The sequence below is a fragment of the Hyla sarda genome, chromosome 2 (assembly GCF_029499605.1).
Source record: "Hyla sarda isolate aHylSar1 chromosome 2, aHylSar1.hap1, whole genome shotgun sequence".
NCBI classification, from domain to species: Eukaryota; Metazoa; Chordata; class Amphibia; order Anura; family Hylidae; genus Hyla; species Hyla sarda.
Genome location: NC_079190.1, coordinates 382502082 through 382520741, shown reverse-complemented (window position 1 = coordinate 382520741; position 18660 = coordinate 382502082). Strand labels below are relative to the sequence as shown.

The 18660-nt window shown below is 44.0% G+C and overlaps 1 protein-coding gene across 3 annotated transcripts in view; it reads left to right on the top strand.

Annotated features, from left to right (window-relative positions):
- The window catches only part of LOC130356680 (septin-4-like), a 138117-nt gene that overhangs the window by 23218 nt on the left and 96239 nt on the right, over nt 1–18660 (top strand). Inside the window, exon 1 of one of the 3 annotated variants that reach the window (XM_056558530.1) lies at nt 11268–11525. The exons of 1 other annotated variant lie outside the window; for it this stretch is intronic. In XM_056558530.1, the coding sequence (XP_056414505.1) occupies nt 11523–11525 (3 nt within the window). In that variant the 5' untranslated portion in view covers nt 11268–11522. Of the gene's footprint in view, nt 1–11267; nt 11526–18660 lie in introns of those variants that run through there. One more of the 3 variants, XM_056558528.1, reaches the window with a different exon arrangement.

Below are 18660 nucleotides of genomic sequence, written 5' to 3'. Positions count from 1 at the left end.
AACTCCTGATCTCAGCAGGTCTGAGGAGTGAGACCTGGTACAATCACAACTTTTGACATGTCTGGGCAGCATGACAAAAGTCATTTTAAATGACAGTAGCGCTGTAACATTTACTCATTAAGTGCTGGCCTTACTTTGATCCCTGGCAGGTTATGATAACTTATTAACCAGATGGAAAATATGTTGTGTTGGGTTAACATGTTAAAGCAACACATTTCCGAGTAAGTCAAGGCCTACTATAATGAGGGAGCTTGTATTTGTTTCACGCTGCCTGTAGTCCAGGCAGCATAAAACAACTCTCAGATTACCTTTAAATTATATTATATATCTGTTTAAAGTATTTCTGTCCTTCCAATAGATAGGTGATAAATGCTAGATAGGCTAGAGTTTGATCAATAGGACTCCCATTGATCACCAAAACAGGCTAACCTGGCTAGAGAGAGATTGAATGAAGTGGCTGGCATACATGCACCCTGCCACACATCACATTCATCTATGACAATGGTGATGACCCCATCTAGCATGTATTACCTATGCAGTGGATAGAGGAAAGAAAGCTTTAAAGGGGTATTCCAGGAAAAAACTGATTTGTAAATTACTTCTATTAAAAAATCTCAATCCTTCCAATAATTATCAGCGGCTGAAGTTGAGTTGTTCCTTTCTGTCTGGTAACAGTGCTCTCTGCTGACATTTCTCTGCTTGTCTCAGGAACTGCACAGAGTAGAAGGAGTTTGCTATGGGGATTTGCTTCTACTCTGGACAGTTCCCGAGACAGGTGTCATCATAGAGCCTTAGACAGAAGCAGCTCATTAGTGCTGAAAAGATTAAGATTTTTTAATAGAAGTAATTTAGAAATCTGTTTAACTTTCTGGAGCCAGTTGATATATAAAAAAAAGTTTTTTCCTGGATAACCCCTTTAAGCTAGAATACCTTTTTAAAGGCTATGGACACCTTTGTACTGAATATGGACAAAAAAATCCACAGTGTTGCAAATCTTATTGCGTAAACACTGCAAATCCTCTACTGCGAATATAAGCGAGTGGCCCGCTCACAGCCTTTATCGCCTATACACAGGTTCAATGCCAAAGTTACCATAATTACGGGTAAAGCCGTAAATACCAAAGAGACAGACCATGCGGCTGCTGTGGGGCCCTTGGAGAGAGAAGCACTGCCCTGGTTAGTCTAATTCCTTCCCTACTAGTGAGAAACAGTGCAGGACTCCTTGTCAATAAAGAGATGGTGGACTCATTGTCAATAAAGAGATGGGGGGACTGATTTAAGAATCAGGAACAGCAGTGGGAAATAAACACAATGCCTTACTGTACCGGAGGCAAAATCAGTCTCCATTATTGTAACCCATTTCGATCTTCGCTGTGGTGCTTCCTCTCTGGTATGTATACCGCTGAATAGGGTTTTGATCTATATAACCCCCAACATCCTATCAAGAAAAAAATTATCAAATAAAAAAAATCCCCAAGTGTCCCTTATATATTGAGTGATAGTACACCAAGGTGACCACCACTCTGTTCACTGTCAAATAGAACTGACCGAAATTGATGAATACAGCATTTGGCTATTGCAGTCAGTCCCGTAGACAGTGACCGTACGTCTATCATCAATCCTCTCCATAGGTGATATATGCTGGTAATGGGCCAACCTGTTTAATTTGTATAATCCTCACCAAAATCTAAAGCTAAAAATTGTCAGATTTGTAATGATGATTTAGTTCAGAAATGCTGAGTACTATACAGTACCACACATTTTTACAGGGAAGAACAAATATTTACTTATGGTATTTTTTTTAAGTTAGAAAATGTATATTTTATTAACTTTTTAATTTTTTTTTTTTTTTTTACATGTAACAATTTATGAATTTGCTCCAAAGAAAATGAGGTAAGCCTGAAATAACTCTATAGTGCAAACTGTTCTTTGTTTTACGTATCATTTATATACTCCAAGGCTTATAGCGATGGTACATAAGGCACAAGGTCCTTTACAACTTTTGAGAACTATTGGTTCATATTGTCTTTGCAACCAATCATACATCATGGTTATTTGGTGAGCCTATCCAGCCCAAAAGAGGTGAAAAAGTGGCTTGACTCTCTCTCTTTAAAATTCTAAGGGACTGACTAACTTGGCAGTCTCCCTAGTTCCTACAGACTTAGGGTATATTCACATGGCAGAATTTCTGCACATCTGCATCAATTCCGCATCCACATTCATTTGGATGGTTTCTGGCTTGTGTGGAAATCGAGCGGAATCGGTGCAGATTTGGTGCAGAATCCTCATGCTGAAATTCTGAAGTGTGAACGGGAGTGCGGAATCCCATTGAAGTCTATTGGGCTTTAATTTGATGAAGAATCCGCATGCGGAAATTCTGCCGTGTCAGTAGACCCTTAGTAGAGAGGGCCATACACAAGAACAGCTGCCTTTCTTGAATTTATCCATATACAGCCAGAGATAATGGGGGAGATTTATCATTGATTTGCTGTGCAAAGTCCATTTTTTTTTTTTTTTTTTTTGCTGCCATGTGCCGAATTTATCAAAAAGGCACAAAGACGTTAATACATTTTTCTTTACCTCACAAATGACTGTGAGCTGCCAAATTGGAAGTTTACTTTCGCTTTCCCTCAGACTGAGTTGCCTGTGCTCCGGAGACCTGTGTGCTCCGTACAGAAGGTGCTGTCATTGCAGGTGGCCCTTCTTGTAAGTGTTTAAAGGAGTACTCCGGCACGCACTTTTTTCCTTTTATCCCGTCCGGGCTGCAAAATAAAAGAAAACACACTTTCTCTTACCTGCCTAGGCTCCCCCGGAGCTCCGGTACAGGTGTTCGGTCCCCGGGCTGTATTCTTCTTACTTCCTGTTAGCCCGGAACGTCACACGGAGCTTCAGCCTATCACCGGCCGAGGTGGGACATCGCTGCGGCCGGTGATAGGCTGAAGCTCCGTGTGACGTGCCGGGCTAACAGGAAGTAAGAAGAATACAGCCGGGGACCGAACACCTGTACCGGAGTATACCGGAGCTCCGGGGGCTCGTTGGCAGGTAAGAGAAAGTGTGTTTTCTTTTATTTTGCAGCCCGGACAGGATAAAAGGAAAAAAGTGTGCGCCGGAGTACTCCTTTAATGTTAAAAAGTGTTTCTGCCTGTCTTATCTTTTTAACTATTTGTATGTTGCAGGTCCTTTTCTGCCAATTTACCCTTAGACAGAGTTGGCTCTGCTTATCCCCTTGGGGACGGAGCCCATTATGACCCTAAGGACGGGAGCATTTTTTTAAAATTTGACCTCTACCACTTTATGCATAAATAACTCTGGGATGCTTTTACTTATAAATTTGATTCCGAGATAGTTTTTCGTGACATATTCTACTTTATGTTAGTGGTAAATTTTCGTCGATACTTGCATCTTTTCTTGGTCAAAAATTGAAAAATTTCAGAAAAATTAGAAAATTTAGCATTTTTCTAAATTTGAAGCTCTCTGCTTGTAAGGAAAAGGGACATGTCAAATAAATTATATATTGATTGACAGATACATTATGTCTACTTTATGTTTGCATCATAAAGTTGACATGTTTTTACTTTTTGGAGACATCAGAGGGCTTCAAAGTATAGCAGCAATTTTCTAATTTTTCACAAAAATTTCAAAATCAGAATTTTCCAAGGACCAGTTAAAGGGGTACTCCACCCCTAGACATCTTATCCCCTATCCAAAGGATAGGGGATAAGATGTCAGATCGCCACGGTCCCGCAGCTGGCAACCCCCGGGATCGCCGCTGCGGCACCCCGCTGTCATTACTGCACAGAGCGAGTTCGCTCTGTACGTAATGACGGGCAATACAGGGGCCGGAGCATCGTTACGTCACGGCTCCGCCCCTCATGATGTTACGGCCCGCCTCCTCAATACGAGTCTATGGGAGGGGGCGTGGCGGTCGTCACGCCCCTGCCATAGACTTGCATTAAGGGGGCGGGCCATGATGTCACTAGGGGCGGAGCCATGACGTCACGCTGCTCCATCCCCTGTATCGCCCGTCATTACGCACAGAGCGAACTCCCCAGCAGCGGAACCGCGGCGATCTGACATCTTATCCCCTATCCTTTGGATAGGGGATAAGATTTCTAGGGGCGGAGTACCCCTTTAAGTTTAGAAGTGAATTTGAGGGTCTTTATGTTGGAAATCCCCTATGATGGGCCCCATTATGAAAACTGCACCCCTCAAAGTATTCAAAATGACATTCAAAAAGTTTGTTAACCCTTTAGATGTTTCACAGGAATAGCAGTAAAATGGAGGAGAAAAATCTAAATCTAAATTTTTTACACTAACATGGTATTGTAGCCCCATTGTTTTCATTTTTACAAGGGGTAAAAGGTAAAAATGCCCCCCAAAACTTGTAATTCATTTTCTCTCAAGTAAGGAAATACCTCATATTTGGATGTAAAGTACCGTATTTATCGGGGTATACCCCGCACCGGCCTATAACACGCACCCTCATTTTACCAAGGATATTTGGGTAAAAAAAAGTTTTTTACCCAAATATCCATGGTAAAATGAGGGTACATGTGTGCGCGTGTATACCCCGATACATCCCCAGGAAAGGCAGGGGGAGAGAGGCCGTCACTGCCCGCTTCTCTCCCCCTGCCTTTCCTGGGGTCTAGAGCCCTGCTGCCGGCCCTTCTCTCCCCCCTGGCTATCGGCGCCGCTGCCCATTCTGTCCCCCTGACTATCGGTACAGGCGCCCCATTGCCGGCGCCGATAGCCAGGGGGAGAGAAGCGGCGCCGACAGCCAGGGGGAGAGAAGGGGCAGCGGCACCCATTGCCGGCGCCGCTGCCCCGTTGCCTCCCCCCATCCCCGGTGGCATAATTACCTGGGTCGGGTCCGCGCTGCTGCAGGCCTCCGGCGTGCGTCCCCTGCGTCGTTGCTATGCACGGCGCGGCGCACTGATGTCATGCGCCGCGCCGTGCAGCGCATAGCAACGACGAAGGGGACGCACGCCGGAGGCCTGCAGCAGCGCGGACCCGACCCAGGTAATTATGCCACCGGGGATGGGGGGAGGCAACGGGGCAGCGGCGCCGGCAATGGGTGCCGCTGCCCCTTCTCTCCCCCTGGCTATCGGTGCCGGTACCGATAGTCAGGGGGACAGAACGGGCAGCGGCGCCGATAGCCAGGGGGTGAGAAGGGCCGGCAGCAGGGCTCTAGACCCCAGGGAAGGCAGGGGGAGAGAAGCGGGCAGCGACGGCCTCTCTCCCCCTGCCTTTCCTGGAGCGGTATCGGCGTATAACACGCACATAGACTTTAGGCTAAAAATTTTAGCCGAAAAAGTGCGTGTTATACGCCGATAAATACGGTACTCTGTGGGTGCACTAGAGGGCTCAGAAGGGAAGGAGCAACAATGGGATTTTGGAGAGCGAATTTTGCTGAAATGGTTTTTGGGGGGCATGTCGCGTTTAAGAAGCCCCCGTGATGTAAGAACAGTAAAAAAAAAAAAAAACATGGCATACTTTTTTGGAAACTACACCCCTCAAGGAACGTAACAAGGGGTAAATTGAATCGTTATACCCCACAGGTGTTTGACAAACTTTCGTTAAAGTGGGAAGTGAAAATGAAAAATTTGATTTTTAACACTAAAATGCTGGTGTTACCCCAAACTTTTCATTTTCACAAGGAGTAATAGGAGAAAATGCCCACAAAATTTGTAACCCCATTTCTCTCGAGTAAGGAAATACTTCATATGTGGATGTAAAGTGCTCTGTTGGTGAACTAGAAGGCTTAGAAGGGAAGGAGCGACATTTGGCTTTTGGAGAGCGAATTTTGCTGAAATGGTTTTTGGGGGGCATGTTGCATTTAGGAAGCCCCCATGATGCCAGAACAGTAAAAAAAAAACACATGGCATACTATTTTGGAAACTGCACCCCTCAAGGAAGGTAACAAGGGGTAAAGTGAGCCTTAACACCCCACGGGTGATTGACAAACTTTCGTTAAAATGGGTTGTAAAAAAAAAAAAAAACAGAATTTGCATGCCCCAAGTTGGAATAACAGAGAGCTGTTTCTTCTGTCTGCTAAGACACATGCACCAACCTTCAGACTAAATGCAGCTTACCTGTTACCAAGCTGTCTCCCCCGCAGTATTTTCCACACCTAGGCCATTGTGACTAGAATTGTCATGGCTCCCTGGTGTCAAAACTTGGGGCTCTCACTTTGCACTCTCCAGTTTATTAGGAGAGCGACAATTTAAGCAATTTGGCTCACGGAGCAACCCAAATACTGGAATACTCTCTCCAGCTGGTTGTTAGAAAATACGATGCCAGCAGTGGTGTCTCCAGCTGTTGCCAAATGGGAAATCTAATACAACATGGCAATACTAGCTTGTCTGGCATGTCCAAATTGTCTGCACTAATCTGTCCAAATATATTGTTCTTCATAATAATATATTGCTCTTCATAATAATGTATTGCTTCTTTAATAAAAAAAATAAAAAAAAAAAATTCTTTCACACAACCATGCTTGGTGCTTAGTTGTTAGCTAATTGGGATTACTCAATTTTAAGAGAGGTCTCCTTTCTAAATAAGTGGTTCCCCACGCTTTAAAGTACTTTCACTGTGGTCTGTCTTTTTTTAAGCCAAGTTGGTCATGGTATACATTTGCATTTTTTTTTTTTTTTACGTTTGCACAAAAATGTAGCGCCTTTTTAACAAAGGCGCAGTTAATAAATACTGTCCACTGCATGGGCAACTGCACAGCCCTGCAAACCACAGCCAGATTTTCCCAAAATGTCTATTTCAAAAAGGCGCAAAATAAAATTGCAAAGTTGCGCCTTTTTACAGCAAAAAAATGTATAAAAATGACGGGAACAGCTTGAGAAATTTCCCCCAGTATGTATATAGTGGGTACTATGTTAGCCAAAAAATCCATGTGGTAATAAATCCTTAAAATCAAAAAGAACAAAAGTATTAGGAGTGATACCTTTATTGGCTTACCAAAAAATTAAAAATAGGATACTATCCCCTTTGGATAGGGGATAAGATGTCTTAAGCCGGAATACCCCTTTAAGCGAAGAAAAATATTGTGCAAGCACTTTATTCTTGTTTGCTAAATTCCTGTAAAATTACCGGATCACCGAAGGACCCCATACAAGTGAATGGGGTCCGTCGGGTAGTAGCCATTTGCATCTGGCTCTTTTTAGAGTCCGATCAGCATAAAATAAAAAAGAGCCGATCGGACCCTTATGGGTCAGATGTGAACGGCAATGTGAACCTAGCCTTATACTGACCAGAAGATCTCTTTATGGCTGGGTTCACACCATGTTTTTGTAATACATTTCCCATATATGTTTTCAATTTGAAAACCGTATGCAACCGTATGCATTGACTCTCCATTGAAAACCTTATGCCAAATGATGCATCCGGTAGCTTCCGTTTTGCGTCTTGTATGGTTTTGTTCTTTTTTTTCCGTACCCAAAACCGTAGCCTACCACTGTTTTTGGTCTGAGTGAAAAACCGTATTGAAACCGTATACGTTTTTTTCTTAACATGGGAGTCAATGGGAACAGTAGAAAACCATATGTGCGTACGGTTCCATCCAGTTTACACCATACGGTTTTTGACTTTGCACAGTTTTTTTCTTGGAATTTCAATCAAACAAGTGAAACTTTATTCATAATGGAGTGAAAAGTTAAAAACGGATGCAACCGGACATCATTTTTCAAACCATATATGGGTTTTAACCCCTTCCCGCTATAGGACGTATGCATACTTCCCAGCACCCGACACATTCGCGCACTGGGACATATGTATACGTCCTAGCGATCTCTGGCACGCAGGAGATCGGCGGCGGGACCTGGCTGTCAATCACAGACGGAGTCCCGCCGCAGATGCTGGAGCCGCGATCACGCCGCTCCCGGGAGCATTAACCCCGTAGATGCCGCAATCAATCCTGATCACGGCATCTATGATGTTGACAGGGAGAGCACGCTCCCCCTGTTCACCAACGGAGGCGCCGCGATACAATCACAGGTCAACGTTGGTTGCTTTGGCAGCAGGAGGTAAGACCATGACCTCCTGTCTGCCTGCTACTGAAGCCTACAAGATCCAGCCACAGGCTGGATCGCACAGGCTGTACAGTGTGCAGCTGATCTGGTCATACTCTGCTGCAGTACAAATGTATTGCAGTATTGTATAACCTGTAAAAAGTGTAAAAAAAAATAAAATAAAAAGTTCTTCAATAAAAGTATGAAGTGTAAAAAATATTTTTTTAAATGCCCCTTTTCCAATAAAAGCCCTGTATTATCACCAAAAAAGATCAAAAACACAAATCATATACATAATAGGTATTGCCATGTCCGTGATGAGGTGTACTATAAAACTATAATAAAACAACAACAAAAAAAGCGCAAATGTGCATTTGCCAATTTTGGTACAAATAGCAGAATAAAAAAGATCAAAAGGTAGCACGTATAACAAAAATGATACCAATAAAAAGTACAGTTCATCCTGCAAAAAATAAGCCCTTACTCAATGGCGTCGGATGAAAAATAAAAAAGCAACGGCTGTTGAAAAATGAATGGCAGAAGAATTTTGCTCAGAAAAGAAAAAAGAACATAGAAAGCTATATAAAATAGGTATTGCCATAATCGTACTGACCCACAGAATAAATATAACATCACTTTTACCGCACAGTGTGCATCATTAAAAAAAAAACATTTTTAAACAGAAATTTTACAGTTTTTCACAATATTTTGAAGTTTTTTACAAAAAATGCTGCAGGTGTCAACAAAAATGCACCACTTATATAAAGTACAATATGTCCTGAAAAAACAATCTCAGAATCGCTCCGCTCAGGAAAAGCGTACTAAAGTTATTGCCCTTTAAAGAGATACATGTCAAATAAAAAAAAAGAGCCTGTCATTTAAGGGGTACCCCGGTGGAAAACTTTTTTTTTTTTTATGAACTGGGGCCAGAAAGTTAAACAGATTTGTAAAGTAATTCTATTAAAAAATCTGATCCTTCCAGTACATTTTAGCAGCTGTTTGTTACAGAGGAAAATCTTTATTTATTTATTTTATTTTTTTGTGTGTGTGTTGTCCACAGTGCTCTCTGCTGACACCTGATGACCGTATCAGGAATTGTCCAGAGCAGGAAAAAATCCCCATAGCAAACCTATGCTGCTCTGGACAGTTCCTGACACGGACAGAGGTGTCAGCAGAGAGCACTGTGGACAACACAAAAAAGAAATTCAAAAAGTAAAGAATTTCCTCTGTAGCATGCAGCTTCTAAAAAGTACTAAAAGGATTAAGATTTTTTAATAGAAGTAATTTACAAATCTGTTTAACTTTCTGGCACCAGTTCATTAAAAAAAAAAAAAAAAAAAAGTTTTCCACAGGAGTACCCCTTTAGGGTACGTTCACACGTGCGGATTTTCGCAGTGAATTTTGCTGCGGATCCGCCGCTGAAGGACCTCTATATGCTGCCTTTACATGTGCCTGCTCGGAGCGGCAATATGCAGCTCCGAGCACACACACTGCGATGTGCGAGTCCCACACGCATGCGCAGTATACTCGCACATTGCGGCAGCTCTCAGCCTAGCTGATTGAGCAGGGGGAGCGGCCGCGATGTGTGCGAGTACACCGCACATGCGCATCAACTCGCACATCGCAGTGTGTCTGCTCGGAGCGGCGTATTGCCGCTCCGAGCAGGCACATATAAAGGCAGCATATAGGAGGTCCTTCAGCAGCGGATCTGCAGCGAAATACGCTGTGAAAATTAAAAATACGGGTTAAAATTTGTACACATGCTTTGATGCAGTTTAGACTGGTTTTGAGGAATCTGTTTTTCATCAAAAACCTGATACGGGAACTGTATTGCAAAAACATGGTGTGAATGCAGCCTTACAAAGGGTGGGTTCACACCACGTTTTTGCAATACAGTTCGCGTATCAGGTTTTTGATGAAAAACTGATTCCTCAAAACCGGGCTAAACTGTATCAAAACATGTGTACAAATTTTAACCCATATGCAAAAATGGAAGCAACAAAAAATGATGTCCGGTTGCCTCCGTTTTCAATGGAGAGTCAATGCATACGTTTTCAATACGGTTCCATACGGTTTTCACATAGAAAACGTATATGGGAACTGTATTGCAGAAACATGGTGTAATTCCTCTTGAATTCTCCGCTCCAAATTAATTCACATCTCCTCTGCCCATTGACTTTAATGTTTTTTCCGCTGTCCTGTTCACACTGAGGAAATTCTGCTAGCGGAATTCCGACACTGAATTCCGTTACGCTTGAAGAATGAGCATGTTCGTTCTTCAAACGGAATCCGCTAGCAGAAATCAATAGAAGTCAATGGTAAAAAAAAATTCCGCCCGACATTGTTTTCGTGTGAAATCTGCACTGAATTCGCGCGGAAATCGCTGAAAACCCCTTCACTTCTTTCTCCCCCATTTCCGTGCGCAATTCCGCACAAACTTTGTGCGAATTTTGCGCGAAATTTTTTTTATTTTTTCCTCCCGTAAATTTTTGGGCGTGAACTACTCTTGCTTGACTCAGTGTGAACACACCCTAAGGGTACGTTCCCACTGACAAACACGTGCGAGGAATTTGCGCTCAACAAATCCGCTCAGAAATTAGTTTTTTACCGCTCGGAATCTGCGCAGAACCTGCGTGGAATGTGCGTGGAATTCCGCACAGAAATCAGTGCGGAGTTCAGCGCGGCATAGGAGACATTGTAAAAAAAATATTTTTGCAGGAATGCCATGGAAATTCCACGCAAAATCCGCACAATTTCCGTGCGAATTACCATACAAATTCCGCGCGGAAGTGTGGCGGCCTGAAAAAATAATTTACATTGACTTCTATGGAGTTACGACACCAATTCCCCATGAAGAAAGAACATGTTCATTCTTCATGCGGAACGGAATTCAGTGACAGAATTACGCTAGCGGAAATTCCTCAGTGTGCACTGAGGAGCAGACATTTCATTACATACTATGAGGTTTTTCACTGCTGAATGATTTGGAGAGGAATAAGCGAGCAGAATTACTCGCGGAAATCTCTCTCCAAACACTCAGTGTGAACATACCCGTAGAGTTCCTATAAGGCAGTATGCTGCATGATGTGCCATATCTTAGGAGAGGAAAAGAAGCTGAGATGCCAGGAGACAGTGTGATACAGGAGATACAGAATGAAATAGAGAACCAGGCAGGACAGAGCAGCTGGTAGTGACCCAAGCCGAGCAATAGAATCAGCAAGAGCCGGCATCCTTCCCTGCCCCCAGCTAATCAGCCCAAGTACAGAACACATACTGTATGCAAGGCAGAGTCTTACATGGATGCAGAGACTGCTCCGCCAGAAGGACTAGCACAAACTAAGTCTTCTGCCAGGATGTATTCTGCAAGGTGTGTATTGCCTCGTATATGGTGCCCAAATCAAATACAGGAGGGTAGGGTATGAGACTTGGCTCTGTGACGTACTCTGGTAGAAGAATTCTGAGGCTGACAGACAGAAGAGAGAGGGGAGCCTTACACTGCAGCAAATGGTAAGGACGTCTTCTTCTATTTCTCCACTTCCCAAAGCTACAGGGGGAGATTATGAGACCCAAGCAGGATTATGTGTAATGAGGCCTATTTAGACTGCAGTGAAATGGCAGATTACTTGATGGCGGGTGAGGAGCTTTACAGCCACTGTGCAGGGGGAGGAGAAAGTTCACACATTTTACTATATGTTTATGTTTTTTATTTGAGCCTGAAAATGATCATTGGGATAGTTTCGGTGTAGGAGATCCTTAATTTACTCCTGACGACACTATAGATACAACCGGCATATAGAAAACTCGTAAAGTTTCCGCCTGTACTTATAGATGCTGCATAGATCTGCATTTGACGATGTAGTAAAATATAGAGGAATATGGGAACATACTAGTACAGCAAAATGCAATCTTCATCACCCCTTAGAAGAGTGTTTTCCCAAACAGTGCGTCTCCAGCTGTTGCAAAACTACAACTCCCAGCATGCCTGGACAGCCGTTGGCTGTCCAGGCATGCTGGGAGTTGTAGTTTTGCAACAGCTGGAGGCACGCTGTTTGGAAAACACTGCCTAAGAAAATAGCTGTCTGTCATTTCATTCTCAAATGCATTATAACTTCACAGTTTACAGTAGAGTCTGGACTGCGTCCGAGATAGCACTGCAGCTGATGATACGGTTCAGTTCCATCCATTGTGTAGAAAGAATATAAAAGTCTTGCATACCATCCTACAGAGTTGTAGCTAAGCTTTCCTTTACCCTCAGCTCAGTGCTCACTCAGCACCCAGGGTAGCCCCCCTTGGCAGGGGCGTTGCTATAGAGGTAGCAGTCGCATCGGGGCCCTGGTGCCTTAGGGGGCCCCAAAGCACATCTGCCCTATAAGAGGTCAGTACAATAATTGGCATATGGGGCCCTGTTGCAGATTTTGCATCGGGGCCCCGAAGCTATAAGCTACGCCTCTGCCCCATGGCAAATGTACATCCCTGCCATCCTGCAGTCATTTACCAGGCACAGTACAGTCATTTAAAATCAGAAGAACTAATGGTCCCAGAATGCAGTACGGCCCCTGGACATTATACCGAGATGAGTAGAGTTACTCTTTAAAGGGGTACTCCCCTAGAAAAAAGATTTTTTTAAATCAACTGGTCCCAGAAATTTAAACAGGTTTGTAAATTACTTCTATTTAAAAATCTTAATCCTTCCAGTACTTATCAGCTGCTGTAGGTTCCAGAGGAAGTTTTTTTCTTTTTAAATTTCCTTTCTGTCTGACCACAGTGCTCTCTGCTGACACCTCTGTTTATTTTAGGAACTGTCCGGAGCAGGAGAGGTTTGCTATGGGGATTTGCTCCTACTCTGCTTACTTCCTAAAATGATACATAAATTTAGGTGCACTGCTGTGGTAGATGTAGACAGTAACATATGACTAACCCTCAAAATGATGTTAAAGGAGTACTCTGGTGCAGAATATTCCTGCTCCGTCCTGCCCAGGCTGCAAAATAAATGAAAATTAACCATCTCTCTCCTTCCTGGGTTCCCGCGGAGCGGCACTACAGCTGATCGGTCCTCCGGTCCATCCTCTACATACTTCCGTGTGTAACGAAGCATCCCATGGCGCTCAGCCTATCGCCGGCCGCCATGATGTTCAGCCTCGGCCGGCGATAGGCTGAGTGCCATGTGACGCTTCGTTACACACGGAAGTATGAAGAGGATGGACCGGAGGACCGATCAGCTGTAGTGGCGCTCTGCGGGAACCCAGGAAGGTGAGAGATGGTTCATTTTCATTTTTTTGCAGCCCGGGCAGGAAGGAGCAGGAGTACTCTGCACCAGAGTACTCCTTTAAAATTGAGACATTAGCCAGTATATCCTTCCATTGTATGTGTGAGTCGTACCTAATGCCGCTGTAATTTCCCACTGGCCCCTGGTATTGCCCATACGTCACAGGTAGGTTTAGGATTAGGTCCCGTGCCACTTCAGAAACCTTGTCTTTGGTGTTTGGGCTCAGAATTGTCCTTCATATAAGGATATACTGGCTCAATTTTAAAATCAGTATGAGGGTTAGCCATATGTCACTGTTTACATCTACCACAGTAGTGCACCTAAATTTATGTATTATTTTATATGTTACATATCCACACTTTTCATTGAGTGTAGGATGTCATTGTGGCACTTGTAGTCTGCTGCAGGCATCCCCCATTGTATGCATTTTATGCTGGGGATCGCCCTTAGCAACGGACCACAAGCACAGGATCTGCTCCCCCAGCATAAATGCACAACTGCATTTGGGGTTGAGCATTTCCTGCCATTTGAAACTAGTGCTGAGCGGTATGACCAAAAATGCATATCACGGTATTTTTGTAAGTTATGGCGGTTCCATGGTATTTAACGGTATCCCCCCCCCCCCCCCCCCCCCCAAGCTGGGGAACTAATCATATGTGACCTGCGTGAGCTGCTCTGCTTCTCTAACCCCAAACCCCCCCAATGAATTATTAGCCACATCGCTGCGCTGTCCCCCACATCGGGGAACTAATCATATGTGACCTACGGGTTGCATGCCGCGGCGCAAAAAATGATTAATAAAGGATATCTATACTGATTAATTTTACATATTCCTGTGCCCGGGCTGCAAAAATAAACAAAATAAACTTTGACTCACCTTCCTACGTTCCCCCGTTGCTCCGGTATCGGCCTCACTGTTCTCCACTGCAATCTTCATGCTGCTTCCTGGGGACGTGAACGTCACAGAGCCGTCACAGTATCACCGGCCTCAGCGATGTTCTGCCTCGGCCGGTTATAGGCTGAGCGCACTGTCATGTAAGGAGCCGGCTGGCTCCTTACTGACAGTGCGCTCAGCCTATCATGTCATGTAATTGGCCGGACAGCTCCTTACATGACAGTGCGCTCAGCCTATAACCGGCCGAGGCAGAACATTGCTGCGGCCGGTGATACACTGATGGCTCTGTGACATTCCAGTCCCCAGGAAGCAGCATGAATATTGCAGCGGAGAACATTGAGGCCGATACCGGAGCAACGGGGGAACGTAGGAAGGTGATTCAAAGTTTATTTTGTTTATTTTTGCAGCCCGTGCACAGGAATATGTAAAATTAATCAGTACAGATGTCCTTTATTAATCATTTCCAGCGCCACGGCACGCAACTCATTCTTTTAACCCCTTCATGACCCAGCCCATTTTCACCTTCATGACCTGGGCATTTTTTGAAAATCTGACCACTGTCACTTTAAACATTAATAACTTTGGAATGCTTTTATTTATCATTCTGATTCCGAGATTGTTTTTTCGTGACATATTCTACTTTATTTTATCGGTAAAATTTCACTGATATTTGTATCCTTTCTTGGTAAAAAATCTAAAAATTTCATGAAAATTTTGAAAATTTAGCATTTTTCTAACTTTGAAAGTCTCTGCTTGAAAGGAAAATGGATATTCCAAATAAATTACATATTGATTCACATATACAATATGTCTACTTTGTGTTTGCATTAAAAAATTGACAAGTTTTTACTTTTGGAAGACATCAGAGGGCTTCAAAGTTCCGCAGCAATTTTCCAATTTTTCTCAAGATTTTCAAAATCTTAATTTTTCAGGGCCCAGTTCAGGTTGGAAGTGGATTTTAAGGATCTTTATATTAGAAATACCCCATAAATGACCCCATTATAAAAACTGCACCCCCCAAAGTATTCAAAATGACATTCAGTAAGTGTTTTAACCCTTTAGGTGTTTCACAGGAATAGCAGCAAAGTGAAGGAGAAAATTCTAAATCTTCATTTTTTACACTCGCATTTTCTTGTAGACCCAATTTTTTTATTTTTACAAGGGGTAAAAGGAGAGAAATCACCCTAAAATTTGTAACCCAATTTCTCTCGAGTAAGGAAATACCTCATATGCGTATGTAAAATGTTCGGTGGGCGCAGTAGAGGGCTCAGAAGGGAAGGAGCGACAATGGGATTTTGGAGAGTGAGTTTTTCTGAAAGGGTTTTTGGGGGGCATGTCCCATTTAGGAAGCCCCTATGGTGCCAGAACAGTGGACCCCCCCACATGTGACCCCATTTTGGAAACTATACCCCTCATGGAATGTAATAAGGGGTGCAGTGAGCATTTACACCCCACTGGCGTTTGACAGATATTTGAAACGGTGGACTGTGCAAATCAAAAATTTTATTTTTCATTTTCACAGACCACTGTTCCAAAAATCTGTCATACACCAGTGGGGTGTAAATGCTCACTGCACCCCTTATTACATTCCGTGAGGGGTGTAGTTTCCAAAATGGGGTCACATATGGATATTTATTGTTTTGCGTTTGTCAGAACTGCTGTAACAATCAGCCACCCCTGTGCAAATCGCCTCAAATGTACATGGTGCACTCTCCCTTCTGGGCCTTGTTGTGCGCCCCCAGAGCACTTTGCGCCCACATATGGGGTATCTCCGTACTCAGGAGAAATTGCGTTACAAATTTAGAGGGTCTTTTTTCCCTTTTACCTCTTGTGAAAATGAAAAGTATAGGGCAACACCAGCATGTCAGTGTAAAAAATTTATTTTTTTACACTAACATGCTGTGTAGACCCCAACTTCACCTTTTCATAAGGGGTTAAAGAAGAAAAAGCCCCCCAAAATTTGTAAGGCAATTTCTCCCGAGTACGGCGATACCCCATATGTGTCCCAAAACTGTTGCCCTGAAATACGACAGGGCTCCAAAGTGAGAGCGCCATGCACATTTGAGGCCTAAATTAGGGATTTGCATAGGGGTGGACATAGGGGTATTCTACGCCAGTGATTCTCAAACAGGGTGCCTCCAGCTGTTACAAAACTCCCAGCATGCCTGGACAGTCAATGGCTGTCCGGCAATACTGGGAGTTATTATTTTGCAACAGCTGGAGGCTCCGTTTTGGAAACAGTAGCGTACCAGACGTTTTTCATTTTTTGGGGGGAGGGGGGCTGTGTAGGGGTATGTGTATATGTAGTGTTTTTTACTTTTTATTTTAGGTTAGTGTCAGTGTAGTGTAGTGTTTTTAGGGTACAGTCACATGGGCAGAGGTTCACAGCAAGTTTGCCGCTGGAAGTTTGAGCTGCAGCGCAAAATTTGCGCCATCTCAAACTTGCAGCACTCACTGTAAACCTCCGCCCATGTGAGTGTACCCTGTACATTCACATTGGGGGGGGGGGGGGCAAACATCCAGCTGTTGCAAACTCCGAGCATGCCCTTTGGCTGTCCGTGCATGCTGGGAGTTGTAGTTTTGCAACAGCTGGAGGAACACTGGTTTGGAAACACTAAGTTAAGTAATAAACTTTCAAGTGTTTTGCAAGCAAACTTAGTGTTTCCAAACCAGTGTGCCTCCAGCTGTTGCAAAACTACAACTCCCAGCATGCATGGTCTGTCAGTGCATGCTGGGAGTTATAGTTTTGCAACAATTGCAACAGCTGGAGGCACTGAGGTAGGAAACAGACAATGTTTCCCAACTAGTGTGCCTCCAGATGTTGCAAAACTACAACTCCCAGCATGCCCAGACTGCCAAGGCATGCTGGAAGTTGTAGTTCGGCAATATCTGAAGGATCAGATGTTGCTGAACTACAACTTCCAGCATGCCTGGGCAGTCTGGGCATGCTGGGAGTTGTAGTTTTGCAACATCTGGAGGTCCACAGTTTGGAGACCACTGTATAATGGTCTCCAATCTGTGCTCTTCCAGATGTTAGAGAACTACAACTCCCAGCATGCCTGGACAGACTGAGCATGCTGAGATTTGTAGTTTTGCAACATCTGGAAGAGCACAGATTGGAGACCATTATACAGTGGTCTCCAAACTGTGGACCTCCAGATGTTGCAAAACTACAACTCCCAGCATGCCCAGAAAGCCAAAGGCTGTCTGGGCATGCTGGGAGTTGCAGTTTTGAAACTCTCAGAGGCAGCAGTGAGATCGCTTTACGGCGATCTCACTGCTGCCAATGAAGATGCTGCACTGCTGCCGGAAACTAACCTCCGGGACGCAGCGCAGCCAGGACCGCATGGAGGACGCCGGGACCGCACGGAGGACGCCGGGACCGCTCGGGACACCGCTCCGACGGGTAAGTGACGCCGGGGGACGGGTCAGGGACACTTAGCAGAGCGGTGTGTGTCCCGATCCCCGTGATCGGGACTCACACACCGCGCTGCTAAGTATTTTCATAGCGAAACGCTGCTATCAGCTAGTCAGATTTGACCAGCTGATAGCAGCGATCGCTGGGGGGGGTGGGGGATGAAACCCCCCGTGGTCGCACGGTAAGATGGCTGGCTATCAGTGATAGCCACCATCTTACCGGGCGCTGCGGGATGCCGCGAGTAGCGGCAGTAATGTCCATGACGTACCTGTATGTCATGGGTCGGGAACACCTTGCCACCCATGACGTACAGGTATGTCATAGGTCGGGAAGGGGTTAAAGCACCAGCGGCTCACAGGAGGACGGAGGAGAAGAGCCCGCAGGTCACATATGATTAGTTCTCCGATGTGGGGATAGCAATGCTGCTGATAATTCATTCATTCAAAGGGGGGGGGGGAGGGGCCCGACCGGTATTGCAGTATAGGAAAAATTCATATCGTACAGAATTTAAAAAAACTGTATTCGGTATGAACCGGTATATCGCCCAGCACTATTTGAAACCACGTTTTTTTCTTTTTGTTCAGTTCCTAAAATGGACAGAGGTGTCAGCAGAGAGCACTGTGGTCATACAGAAAGGAAATTCAAAAAGAAAATAACTTCCTCTGAATCATACAGCAGCTGATAAGTACTGGAAGGGTTAAGATTTTTAAATAGAAGTAATTTACAAATTTGTATAACTTTATGGCACCAGTTGATTTAAACATTTTTTTTCCAGTGGAGTACCCCTTTAAAAAGCAGCTCAGCAGAAGCTGAGATGTGTATTATAAGGAATAAATCAAATTGAATTAACATAAGTGTGAAATCACACCTTACATTTTAAGTGGGCTTCATTGAAGTCTATTTTAAATGGACACTGTCAGAATCAAAATGTTTTACATGTTGTAAATCTTGGCGAAACATTAACCTTTCTAATATACTTCATACAAAAAGGTTATCTCCTTTTTAAAGAAATTATGACTTATAAAAAATAAAAAGACCACTAGTGGTCACTGTACCATCAGAA